The sequence below is a fragment of the Peromyscus leucopus genome, chromosome 16_21 (genome assembly GCF_004664715.2).
Source record: "Peromyscus leucopus breed LL Stock chromosome 16_21, UCI_PerLeu_2.1, whole genome shotgun sequence".
In the NCBI taxonomy this organism is placed as follows: domain Eukaryota; kingdom Metazoa; phylum Chordata; class Mammalia; order Rodentia; family Cricetidae; genus Peromyscus; species Peromyscus leucopus.
Window position 1 is genome coordinate 38,435,956 of NC_051084.1, and position 13,320 is coordinate 38,449,275.

Genomic DNA, 13,320 nt, shown 5'->3' on the forward strand with positions numbered 1-13,320 from the left:
GACTCTGAATACACTGTGAATTTTCCCCGTCTCTGGCTGCTTTTAATCACTGGGTTTCATCAAATTCACGATATACTTTGCTGTGGTTTCTTCTCTTCTCTTCTGTTGGGTTCTTTGACTCCTGGAATCTGTAGGCATACTGTTTCCATCAAAATAGAAACGTTTTTGAATATCTTTTCTATTTCTCCCTTTCCTGTACGCTCTAGAGTCTACAGACACACTTCTTGTATGTTACACAGTTTTGTCTTTCAAGTTTTCTGTTTCACTTTAAATTGTTTCTTACTGCTATGCCTAAAAAAATTCCCTGATTTTTCTTTTGCTGTCTCTCTTACTATTAATGCTATATAATTTACTTTTCACTTCAGATGCATCTCTCTAGGAGTCCCATTAAGGGTCTTTTAAATTTTATCATTTATTATAATTTGTATTTATACTTGAGAATTCCATTACATATATGTAATGAAATAGAAATTTCCTCCTCCAATTCCACCTGTAACTCCTAAAATATCCCTGCCCCAGTTTTATGTTGTTGTCTTCTCCTGCTCCTTCTTCTCTTTCTCTTCCTCCTTCTCCTCCTCCTCCTCCTCCTCTTCTGCCCATATGTGAATGGTTATGGGGCCGTCCACTGGAGCATGGGGAACCTGTCTTGGAGAACATGCTCCAAAAAGAAGGAGTTCTCTACCCCCCACAGCTACCATCTGCTGATAGTTCCTCAGTAAGTGCTCTCCTGGGGCCTGGAGAGTGCCCCGCCCCCCCCCCCCCCCCAACTATGCTGGGATCCTGACTGACTTGGTTTATGCAGATCTTGTACAGGTAACCACAGCTGCTCTGAGTTCATGAGAAGGACACCACGTCCCATCCAGGTCTCAGCATCTCACGTGCCCTCCTCCATTCTCTGCCTCTTACATTCTTTCCACTTCCTCTTCTGCAATGTTTAGGATCTTTGTTTTAATGCCTTCTGGTTCTCTTCTGGTTCTGTTCCTGGACATGCAAAACACATTTGTAGTGACCATGTAACACCATTTTCTTTTCTGCTAATTCTAACATCTGGGTTGCTTGGGGCTCTATTTCTGTTGATCAAGTTTTCTACTGATTGTGGATATTCTTCTCCTTCCAGGTACACCTGAGAGTCATTTTCTAGTTTTTTTCTGGATTCCAGACATTTTGAATTTTTACATTGTTGGATGCTAGACTTTACTACATTTTTATATGTATTTTGTGATAGTGTTAAGTGGCTTAGACCCAGTTTGAGTTGAAGTCGTCTTTTTAAGTTATGTGAGCTCAAGTCCACACAGTCTTTACCCTAGGGTTGATTTGGTTTTACTAGTAAGGTAAACACCGTTGTGAGGATTCCCCTTGACACTTTGCTCTGACGGCTGGGAAAATGAACTGCTATTCTCAGGTGTATAAGCTCCGGTGAGCTTTGGATGATTTTTCTCCTTGGCTTCTCTCATTTCTTCACACACATGCCCTGATCACCACTTAACCCAAATCCCTAGGTTACCCTGCAGATATCTGGATTAGGAATCTCCCACCCGCTGCTCCATGGCCTTCACAGTCTCCCTACCTTTCTAGACAGTAACTGCCATTTGGTATCTGCCCTACAAATTCTAGTTGCCTAAGACTTGCTGCCCCCCACTCCCTAAGACATTTTCTCTGTCCTCTTCTCCCAAGCCTCACCGCAAGACTTTTCTTGAAGCCGTGAGCTTCAGTGCATCCTGGGATGAGCTCCTGAGTACTGAGTGCAGCAGCAGCCCTGTGCGCACAACCACCTAGAACTTCGTTGTTTCAGGGTCCCGGGGTTGCTCAGTCCTGCTCACAGACCCTACAGGCTTCCAGAGGGAGCTGCACTCAGGTCCTCTGAAGTCATAGCTGAGAGCCTCCACACCGTAGTGAACTAGAAGTAATGGCTTTCATTATATATATTATATATATAATATATATATGAATTTTTAAAAATTCATTTCACATACAAAACACAGATCCCCCTCTCATCCCTCCTCCTGCTCCTCCCGCCAGCCTCTCCCCTACCCCACCCCCACTCCACCCCGCTTATGGCTTTCTTTACATCTATTTTTCCACTGTATTGGTTTTCTTTGGTTTTGTGTCTGCTTGAATCGGTGGTGGGAAGTGGAGGGGCCCGATAAGAGGGCCAGTCAAAATGTAAAATTTTCTTTTAAAGAAGATTTCTTGTGTGTGTGTGTGTGTGTTTCTGTGTGTATGTGTGTATGCATGTTTGCGTGTGTGCACATGAGAGTGCCTTCAAAAGCCAGAAGAGGGTGTTGGGTCTCCCTGAGATGGAGTTATGTGTAAAGTGCCTAATGTGGGTGCTGGGAACTGAACTTGAGTCCTCTGTAAGAGGGGCAAGCGATCTTAAGTGCTGAGTCATTTCTCCAGCCTCAAATGTAGTTTTTTTCTACAGAAAAACAAACAAACAAACAACAAAATAACAGAAAACAAAAACCTGAAAGTAAAGAATCCATTCGTCAAAGATCAGGCATAAACAATGTAGCAGAGCTCTGGTTCTGTGCCCTGTGTTCTGATGAAGATGACCTTGTTGTCCATAGACTCCGTTTACTTTGATACTCTTTCCTGTCTAGGATTAAGTGGCTACAAGATGGGAGTCAAGTCCTCTTTGGAAAAGTGAGTGGAGATTGCATCTATGTCCTCATTGACACATCTCACTCAATGAAGAGCAAACTGGACCTGGTGAAGGAGAAGATCATTCGGCTCATACAGGTAGGGTGGGACGGTCACGTCCTTGTGCTGGGGCTGGTGTCTCATAGACACACCTCCAACAGTCATTGTCTGTGGTGGCTCTGGGCAGTGGACAGCACCACACTGCGCTAAAGAGTCCCTGAGAAAGTCAGTCCAGAAATGCTCCCCTTTGCCATTCTAGAACTCTCAGTGCTCCCTGGCAATCAGACCTGTCCTCTGTTGGGTCTTTTATGTCACCGTCACCCCTGGGTCACTGAGGTGTGCGTCAGTACTTTCTGCCTGAAGCTGTGTCTAATCGATGATACGCAGAAATCTCTATTGTTTTCCAGATATTTATTCTCTTGAATTTTTAATTTAATTACCTATGTCTATTAGGGAAACTGTATGAACTGGCCCCAAAGTTGCAGATGGGTAGGGGTTAGGCCTGTGATGGAGACCGTTTCTGTCCCACTCATCTGGGCTGCCCCCGAATCATTTTCTTGGTAGCAGGTTGCCTTCCAAATCCAGTTTCCATACCTGGAACCAGGTTTCACAACTGTCACGAGTCCGTTGTGCTGAGAGTAGACACTGTTTAAGAAATACAAAATAGAGCGTGCAACCAGCTTCCCCGGGGGTTGGGGGGCGGGGGCAGGGGCCAGGGGGACATGAAGGCTGACGAAAGGCAAGCGAATAGGTCTGTACCAAATAATAGCCTTTCCCAAGAGGTGGTGGCCAATATGATGACATTTTGAGTTTTCTTTCTTTAAGCATTTAACATGCTTATTTAGCCTAACATTAATATCAGTATTAAAGTCAGTATTTAATGTTACAGTACAATATGGCTTACATACACATATGTGGCATATAATACTATCTATACTTTCATCTGTAACATCTGTAGAGGCCAAACATCCAAACTGTATAATTTTGACTCAAATGCCTTTTTGCAGCAGAAACGTTTTTTTTTTTTTCAATTGAACATAATTTTTAGCTAGCTTTTAGAACTAAAAATGGATATTCTGGAGACTCTCTTCATCTTTGCTTACATTTGAGTGGTTTTATGGTTAAATAATAATTGTCTCTTCCAGGAACAGCTGAGATACAAGAGCAAATTCAATTTTGTGACGTTTGACGGTCAGGCAATTGCTTGGCGGGAAAATCTTGCTGAAATCAATGAAGATAATTTGGAACAGGCTGAGTCGTGGATTAGAGACATTAAGGTAAAATGTCTAGTCTGGGAGAAGTCTGAAAATGTCCCGTGTGTACTGAGTTTACTCATAGGATGGACATTATTGAGAAATGGATTGAGTTCCAAGAAAGGCAGTGTCTATACAAGGGCCGTTATTTGGCTACAAAGGTCACATTCATCCAATGTCATTAGTGAGTATCATAAAGTTTAGATAAGCATCTATTTATAGTCATCATCCCTCAGTATCCCTGGGAGATTGATTCCAGGACCTCCCCCGCATCTCATGAGAGCCACAGATGCTCAGATCCCTAATATAAAATGCTGTGAGATTTGCAGAGAGCCCACACAAACCCACCATGTGCTAAAAATCATCTCTGCACAACTCACAACACCCAGTGCAAGTAACAGGTGTTATACTGTATCATTTAGGGAATAGGAACGAGGGAAGGGGAGGGAGGAAGCCTGTATAGGTCCAAATAGACAACCTTTTATGTGTGTAGATTTATATATAGTATGCATATGCATGTTATGTGTGTCTATGCAGATTTTTGCATGCAAATGCAGGCATACATGAGCCACCGAGCTTGTGTGTGTAGACCAGAGAACAGCCTTGTGTGTTGGCCCTCATCTTCCGCCTTGTTTTAGACAAGGCTTGTTATTTGCTGCTTCCATCCACCAGGGTAGCTATTCTGTGAGCTTCTGGGAGTTCTCTGCCTTTCATCTCACCATAGGGGCACTGAGATTACAGACGCACGCAATTGCAACCAACTTTTACATGAGTTCTGAGCATTCAAACTCAGATACTCATCATTTGCAGAGCAAGCCACCTCTCCAGCCTCAGATGCAATCACTCGAGAATGCTCAAGCATATGTACATGAGCGAGTGTGTGTGTGTGTGTGTGTGTGTGTGTGTGTCTGTGTGTCTGTGTGTCTGTGTCCATGCACATGCATAGGTACTCATTCCACAGTTGGCTGGATCTGTGGGTGTGTAACCTTTGGACAAGAAGAGATGGCTCTCTTTCCAAATCTGTTCAGGGCTCAGGTTGCAGCCTCGTGATGAAGACAGATTTCAACAGATAATATTTTGGGTGCTCAGGCGTTCAGATCTGTCCCATCTGACACTCCATCAGTGTTTCAAAGGCTCAGAGGGGCCACTGCAGCTGTTGCTAACACTGAACTTTGTTCAGAAGCAATGAGCTCCTGGAGACAGTACAGTCTGAGCATCTAAGGCTGAGAGCAAGAAGAGAAAAGAGGAGGAGGATACAGGGAGAGAGGGAAGTCATTTCTCAGGTCTGCATTTTTCTTGGAGATCAGGGAAGCTGTTGTTTCTTGTCACATAGGCTACTGGGAAGGATGTTCTTCTTCTAGAATTTTCTTTTGCCTTGAGCTTCTCTTAAGTTTGAATGTGCTCCAGAACCATATGGCATTCCAGATAGTTGAGAGACACTTAAATATCTGAGACAGAGCTGTTAAAAAGTTACTTAAAATAGCTCACTGCTTGAGTAGAGTCCTAGATTCGCTCAGCAGCCACACCAGACAGTATCTGAGCTCCCAGAATCCTAACTGATTAAAGCAGGCCCAGGCAGACCCTGGGATGCTCCCAGTTCTTTTGGGATTGTTTGTAAACTGGGAAAGGAAGGAAGTATGTTGAATAAGAAGATAATATCTTTAAGTAATTGGATATCTTATTCTGGGATAGAGTGTCAAGGTCATACTCAACTTATTAAGTTTCCAGTATTACCAATGTTCTCTTCTTTTTACACACCACCAGTAAGAGCAACTGTGTTGTTAATGGAGAGCTTGTTGTCTAATGAGGTATTATACATTCAATCTTATTGGGTGAAAACATAACTGGGTTCTGCTTTATTTCCATTGGTACTATTAACAGAATGCTAGTTCAGTTTAATCAGAGCCCATGAGATTTTTCCACTTAAACATTTCCGACTACAGTATCTCCTTAGTCTCCCCCAGTAGGAAAAAGCTTCTTGGTCTTCCTTGGATTTACATGATCTTAACACTTGAAGAACACTGATTGATATTTTCTAGAACATTCTTCAGATTTTTGTTTTTGTTTTGTGACACTGGGAATTGAATCAGAGCTTTGAACATACTAGGCAGGTGGTCTCACTGAGCTTCATTCTTAGCCCTTTAATATTTTCCGTTTGAGGTTAGGGTTGCTAAGTTGCCTAGGCTGGCTTTGAATTTACAGTCTTCCTGTCTCAGTCTCTTAAGTAGCTGGGATTATAGGTGTGTGCCATGATGCCTGGCTTCTTCTGAGGCAATCTCTTGTTGTATAGCCCAGGTTGGCCCAAATCCAGCTTCCCATGAGCCTCTCAAGTGCCAAGATTATAGCAGGAATCACTGTATCCAGGCTACATTGACTTTTTTTTTTAAACAGCCACCCTGTTTTCATTAGGTTTCTGTATTGCTGTACAGTTGAATTTCTGTGATTCTGCTCTTGGATCATTTCTTTATTTCTGCTGGCTCTGAGTGGGCATTGCTCTTCCTCTTGAAGGTTCTTTGGTTAATAACAAAGCTAGCCCTTGGAGGCGTCTCCATTGTCCCAGCATAACCTACTAATGGGCACAGATTTCCCCACCAGTGTGGTGGGGACTGCATTCTATGGATTTAAGTGTTTTACTTAATTTTCCATAATTTTTAGTAAGTTTTTGATTTTTCATGTTTTTTTTGAACCATGAATTATTTAAAACCCATTATTTGATTTCCAAGTGTAGGGAGATTTTCAAGTTGTCTTTCTGTTGTTAATTTTGATTCCATGACGGCTGAAGGCAAACTTGGCTTGATTTAAATTATTCTTAAATTTGTGAAGTGTTTCATAAAAATTGAAAACTTACTAGGAGTTATGAAAGATTGAGTAAAACACTTAAATTTATAGCGTGTAGCTCCCACAGTGCTGACCATTAAAGAAAATAAGCATAATTGGTCATTTCTCTATTGTTGTTTCTTTTTCAGTGTCATCAAAGTTTGCTTTGTGTATTTTGAAACTCTGCTGTTTGGTGCACATATATTTAGAGTTGCTGTCTTTGTAGACTGAAGCCTTTGTCATTATTTAATGTGCCCTTTGTCCCTACTGCTCTAAAGCATGTAGTGAGTCAGGCTTTGTAGTACATACACATCCCAGCACTTAGGAGGCAGAGGCAGGAGGATGATGAGTTGGAAGCCTTCTTATACACCTAGCAAGATCTTGTCTCAAAAACAAAAATAAAACTGCAAACAAAAACCAACAACAACAACAAAAAAACAACCCAACCCCCCCCCAAAAAAAAAAAAACTAAAGTGTGCTGTTAACATCGCTATTCCTGCTTAAAAGAGTAAACCTACAATGTGTATCACTTTCATCCTTTTATCTCCAGTTTGTCCATGTTGCTGTATTTGAAGTGGCTTTTTTGTAGACATTAAGGGATCTGGTCAAGATTTTGTAAGTTCTCCAATCTCTGCCAAATAATGGGGTATTAAGACCATATGTATGTATTATTGCTATCTAAGGCTAATAATGTCTACCATTTGGTTGTTTGCTTATTGTAGAATCCTTGGTTTCATTCTTTTCTCTTGCCTTCGCCTGGGTCCTTTGGGCACTTTCAGTGTTCCATTTTAACTTATTCATTTTACTTTTTACTGTAGCACCTTGTGTGGTTTTCTGAAAGCTTGTTCTAGTGGCTTTCCGTATGCAAAGTTGTCATGTATCACGGCTCCTGATCCTGATGTATTTTGACTTCAAGTGAACAAGCCTGATTTCAATTTACACCCCTTATGCTCCATACATATTAAAAGTGTAACTGCAATGGCCCTTCTGTATACAATCATTATTGGTATGCAACCTGCTTAAACTGTAACACATGATTTGAGAAATCCAGGGAGTTAAGGATGGTCTCCTGGAATGACTTCCAAGCTCAGGGTTTGATTTTCTATTATTGTTTCTTTTGAGTCATAAGCTTCCATTAGCCACCCTTTAAAGATGAGACTCGGCAATAGAGTCTCATAGCTCTCCATCAGCCCCGCAGGAGATATTTTCACCAGATGTGAGTTACAACTGGAGATTGATTTCTTTCAACACTTGAAACAAGTTGGGGCACTTCCTTATGTCTCTGTGGTTTCAGAGAAGTGGCTGCCACCCAAATCGGAATTCCTTAATGGGTACTGTAATATGCTGTTTCACTTTGGCTATTCATTGGGAGGGTTTTTTTTGTCATTAATTTTCAGAAATTTACATACAATGTATGTACATACAATGTATCTAGCTATGATTTTCACAGATTTTTAACCTTTTGGAGGGTTTTCTCATCTTCTTGAATTATAGTTTTTATAATTTCAGCAAATTTTATTTTGAGGATTTTTTTTTTTAAAAAAAGGTTTATTTTCATTATTTTAAATTATGAGTGTGTATGTGTGCATGAAGTGGGAATGTGCATGTAAATGCAGGTGCCTACAAAAATAAGAGGTATCACATCCCCTGGAGCTGTCACACAGGATTGTGAGCCACCCAGTGTGGGTGCTGGAAAATAAATCTGGGTTCTCTGTAAGAGCAGTATACACTTATAAGCCCCAAGCCATTTCTCTAGCCCCTTGGGGATTTTTTTTAAAGCCATTGTTTTTGAATATTTTTTAAAATTCTTCACTCTTCCCTCTCTCTTTTTCTGGAACTCTTGCAGTATTAATAATCTATCTGCTTTATTGTCTCAGAGACCTCTGAGGGCATCAGTTGGACCACTTTTCTCTCAGACAAAATAGCTATTTCTGGTTCTTTGTGTGATGAGTGATTTTTCTTTATTGCATTCTGGGAAATTTTTATTATGTCAGGAGCCTCTAATCCCATTGAAGTCTTCTCATTTAGCAAGCAGACACTGTATTTAGGTTTAGCCCGTTGGATCTGGCTTACATTTGTGGGCTTTTGTTCTGGGGACAGTTTGGTTTTCAGAGCCCTCTCCCTCCCCCTGCCGAGCTGTTGGGACTCTCATTCAGTTCCTGCACGGTGCCCTCACAGGGGTGCAAGGCAAATCCCTGGGCTGCCGGCGGCTGGTGGGTGACCTTCCGGGGGGACACAGGAGTCGAATTTGCTGAGTCTGAGTCTCCTTATTCCATAGGGTAAAAATGCAGGAACAGTACCTGCTTAGCCCGGGATATACACAGTAGATTTACTCAGCGGATGTTTTTATTATCTTCAGCGCTGCTACCACTTTTATAACATTGTGCCTCATGTGGATGCTACAGCAATAAACTTCCTTGTCCAGTCCTGAACAACACAGGAAATGGGGCCTCCCACTGTAGTCTCTATTACCTGCTCATCCATTCATCTTTTAGTTGTCTTCTGATCTAGCTCTACCTTGAGGCGTCTTTAGCTATCCACTCAGTCATGCAGCCTACGCCCTGCATCACGGGCACAGTGTTAGCATGGTGCTCGGTTGTATCTCCAGGCTCTCAGCACTGCCCTGGGTACCCCTCTCAAGACAGGCTTTGATCTGGTTTGGTAATTTGCCTTCTCGTTCCAGCATGATGCATGGCAAGTGGGTCTCGGGTGCTTATTAAATACCCAGGGAGAGCTCGTGGAGGCTAATGGAAGAGGCCCAGGGGAGCGGAACTGCGTGGGAGGACTCGGAGCCTCCCTACCTGTGTCTGGGCTTAAGCAGCTCTCAGCAGAAAGGGCATTCAAGGCCCACAGTGAAGCTTGATGAGATTTGGATATGAGCAGGAAACTTGTCATTCTTTTGGCCACCAGTCCCCCATCTTCTCATCCTGATTCCTGTAAGGGAGATAGAACCTGTTCACCATATGGAAGCTGAAACTCTGGCCTCCATTCAGCTCAGGGGCCAGTTACGGAGCTCAGGCACCCAAAATGGAGTAACCTCCCTGGATTTGAATTGAGAGACAGAGACTCCAGACGGTGAGTCTACCCGAGAGAACCATGACAGTGGTGCCATATGCAGACCGCTGAAGCTTCTTGGGTGGCAGAGGCGGTGGGCTGCTGGTCCACCTCATGTCTGACAGCCCCCGGTTTGGTGAGGCTAACCACAGCATCTGGTATCCTGGTGGTGTTGCAGTGGAGCCCTTGCCAGGCAGGCTTGCAGGAGGCTTGGGGCCCCTGCTCTATGGTGTGAGGTCCCAAGCTATGGGGTTTTTTGTTTTGTTTTGTTTTTTGCCAGATGGCAATACTGTGAGCCATCCAGATGTCCTTTGCATACATTCCCTCTTGCTTGGATCAATCACAGTTGTTTTTCTTGCTTACAACTCTGGTTGAATTGATACCCTGGGTCTGAGACGAAAGGGGAGGGCTTAAGCAGGCTTTGGAAATCTTGAAGTTCTGTGTGTCTTACTGACAGAGATTATATCTCGGTAAGAGTCATTTTTGGATGCTAAGTAAAGTGCTTTCTAGCGAATCTACATTTATCTGATCTCATCCCATTCTGTACTGATTCATGAGATTTTCAAATTTATAATGGTCTGAAGTGTTTGGTGACATTGTTAAAAACCTATCATTATTTCCCCCTGACATACAATGTGTATATTCTTTCTTTTTTATACAAAGAATTGTGGATGGTATTATGATTAATGTTATGTATAAGAGAGAAAATAAGCCGTAATTTATTCTCTTTGATTGATTATGATTTTAATTTATACAGTTAGCTCTCAGTAGCCATGGAGAAATGATTCTAGAATCAGCCTTTCCCCATGGATACCCAAATTGACAGATGTGGCTCATACAAAATGGAGCATGTTTTCATGTGAACTGTGCATATTCTTTTGTATCTTTTCAATCACCTTCAAGTTATTTATATACTTATGAGAGTACAGTGAATACTTACTATAATATATTATCTGGGGAATAATGATTTTTTTTTGACATTCAGTATCTGTGTAATTTTCTTTCTAAATATTTTTAACTTGGTTGATTGAATCTCAGGGGCATGGAACCCATAGATCCAGATTGCCAGATATATTTGTTTGTTTGCTTTTCTGCCATGCACAGAGCAGAACATCAGGACCCCATGCGTTCACATAAGACCCAATAATATGCCATGCATGTTAAGGTTGGATTTATGCTAGAAACGTTCATGTGTTCGTCATTAGAGCATCAATAAGACCACACTCAAGATTGCCAAGTACTGGGTGGCATGAATAAATCCTGAGTTGAAACAAATATGATCCCAACTGGGATACATTCGGGCTGCTTGATTCAGCCCTGCTGACAGAGTTAGCACCATGCACAAAAACACACAGATGAAATTGCATTAAGACCCCTGTTGTCAAGACAGGAAACCCACAGCCTCGGCTTAGAGCAGACCTTGGACTGCCTGGCTAGAGGCTCTGATGGCGAACCTGGGGATTTGGCTTCTTGGCATTGCTGGTCTTAAATCATTTTCTCAATGAAATTTTGTCTCTAATTTCAGATGCTCTTTTTCTTTTCTTTTTTCTCATTGAGCAGAGAATACATTTCACTTTCTTGTGCAATCTCTTGAATGTCTTTTTTCTTCCCCCACAGGTTGGAAGTTCCACAAATACCCTGAAAGCCCTGAAAATTGCTTTTGCTGATAAAGAAACACAAGCCATCTACCTTTTGACAGACGGGAGACCTGATCAGGTACTGATTCAAACTGCTAATGAAGACGAGTTGAAGAATACCCTGAAAGGGACGGCTGAGAGGGGGACTGAGATCTTTACAGAGGACATCACAAGGCAGAGAAGCTGATCTTGGTGACTCAAACCTGTCATGCCACTTACACAGGAGGCTGAGGCAGGAGGATGGCAAGTTCAACAACTGCTTGGTTATAGGATGAGTTCAAGGTCAACATAAGCAACTTAGCAAGACCCTGTCTCAAAACTTTGTTTTGAAAAACTTAAAAAGAGGGTTAAGAATATAGCTCAGGGATGAGTACTTGCCTAAGTATTCAAAAGGCTCTGGGCTCAATATCCAGGCCCCCCTCCCCCTCCCAAGAGATACTGAGAGCTATGTCCCTGGCATAGGGAACCAGTACTGAGGTAAGAAAAGACACCAAGGAACACCCTTGACTTTTATAACTGAAGAACATTTATGGCATAGTGATGGCGGCTGAATGTTTGTGCTTAATGTGACCCATATTCACAGGCCCGGAGACCATGCCCTGGGAAGGAGATGCCTGCCTTCCATTGCACACTGCTTTATGTCTTATGACAAACGAGGACCATGGAGATTGCTTTCAATTTCGTTCCTTTGAGGACTCAATCTAAACATGTCACCAGGCAATGTCCTTGGTCCTGTCCCTCATTTTAGCTTCACCCTCCCTTAAACAAAAGCACACCTTTCAACTGAAACGTTCTCGGCTTTGTTTAGCCTGCCTGGAAAATATTTGAAAAGTTTTAGAAGAGCCTGTTCTGTTTCTTTCAAGCTTTGTGAATGAAAGACGAGTACTACAGGCATTAAGTAAATATGAGGATTTTCCAGGCCAGCACAATGTAAATTGACTGCTAAAGTGAATTAGTATCAGCATGTGTCCTGCCTCGGAAGATGTTTACATGTGCAGACTGCCTGTTCTAAAATACCCTGTGTCAAATGACTCAAGGATTAAATACTGAAGCCACCGGATTTTACTGCTGCATTAGATTTATGGCAGAGAAGTGGCATGTTAGTGAAATTTAATTTGGAATGCCTTCCCTGTCAACTTTGCGGTGATTTCTATTCAGAAGCAGTCTGTGACTCTCTTGTGTGTCCTGGGTGGTGCCAAGGTTTGAGCGATCCTTGCCTTAGGGAAGTTTACCTTTAGGGAATGTGCTAGATGTATACAGCTCATTTTGATATAATCCAGGGGCTGAGATTGTCTGGTCTATAACCAGCAGCACAGAGGGATGAATTTAGTTATACAAGATGGACAGAAAACCAGGAAAGGTCCTCTAGTAGAGGCGGGCATTTGTACTGTGTCTGGAAAGGAGAGAAAAGGCTTTCTAAAAAGAGGAGACCCAATTGTCCTGGGTGGTAGGTACAGAAGGGTGGGCATAGGGGTGGGAGGGTCACGCTCAGAGGAACAACCAGGGCATGGTGGAAGTGTGCAATGTAAGGTGAGGAAGTCTGATGCGGAGATGTCGTGCAAGTTAAAAGGGTGGGTGTCACCTCAGTGGGGAAATTTCATAGAAACAGAACCTGTCGCCTCTCCATAGTTTGGAAACATGATGCCCTGATAATGCCAGGAACAAGTCAGCTGTGCCAGAGCTTCTACTGGGACCTCGACAAGGGCCTGTAAGCAGTGGCAGCTGGTAGCTGGGGAACTGGGGAGGAAGGGACTTCCTTCGGAGTCAGGAATCAGTGGGACTTGGTGCCTAGTTCAGGAGCAGGCAGTGGGGAGAGAAGAAGGCTGGAGGTGGGGAGGAAGGGGTTAACTACCTTTTGGCTCATCCTATTAGTAACCCAAGTGGAATTTCAATAAAGAGCAAACAGGTCTGAGGTGCTG

The 13,320-nt window shown here is 42.7% G+C and overlaps 1 protein-coding gene across 1 annotated transcript in view; it reads left to right on the forward strand.

The window, feature by feature from the left end:
• The window catches only part of Vwa3b (von Willebrand factor A domain containing 3B), a 188,014-nt gene that overhangs the window by 100,423 nt on the left and 74,271 nt on the right, over positions 1-13,320 (forward strand). Inside the window, exons 11-13 of the mRNA XM_037199794.1 lie at positions 2,601-2,739; positions 3,786-3,917; positions 11,382-11,480. Coding sequence (XP_037055689.1) covers positions 2,601-2,739; positions 3,786-3,917; positions 11,382-11,480 — 370 coding nt within the window. The remainder of the gene's footprint in view (positions 1-2,600; positions 2,740-3,785; positions 3,918-11,381; positions 11,481-13,320) is intronic.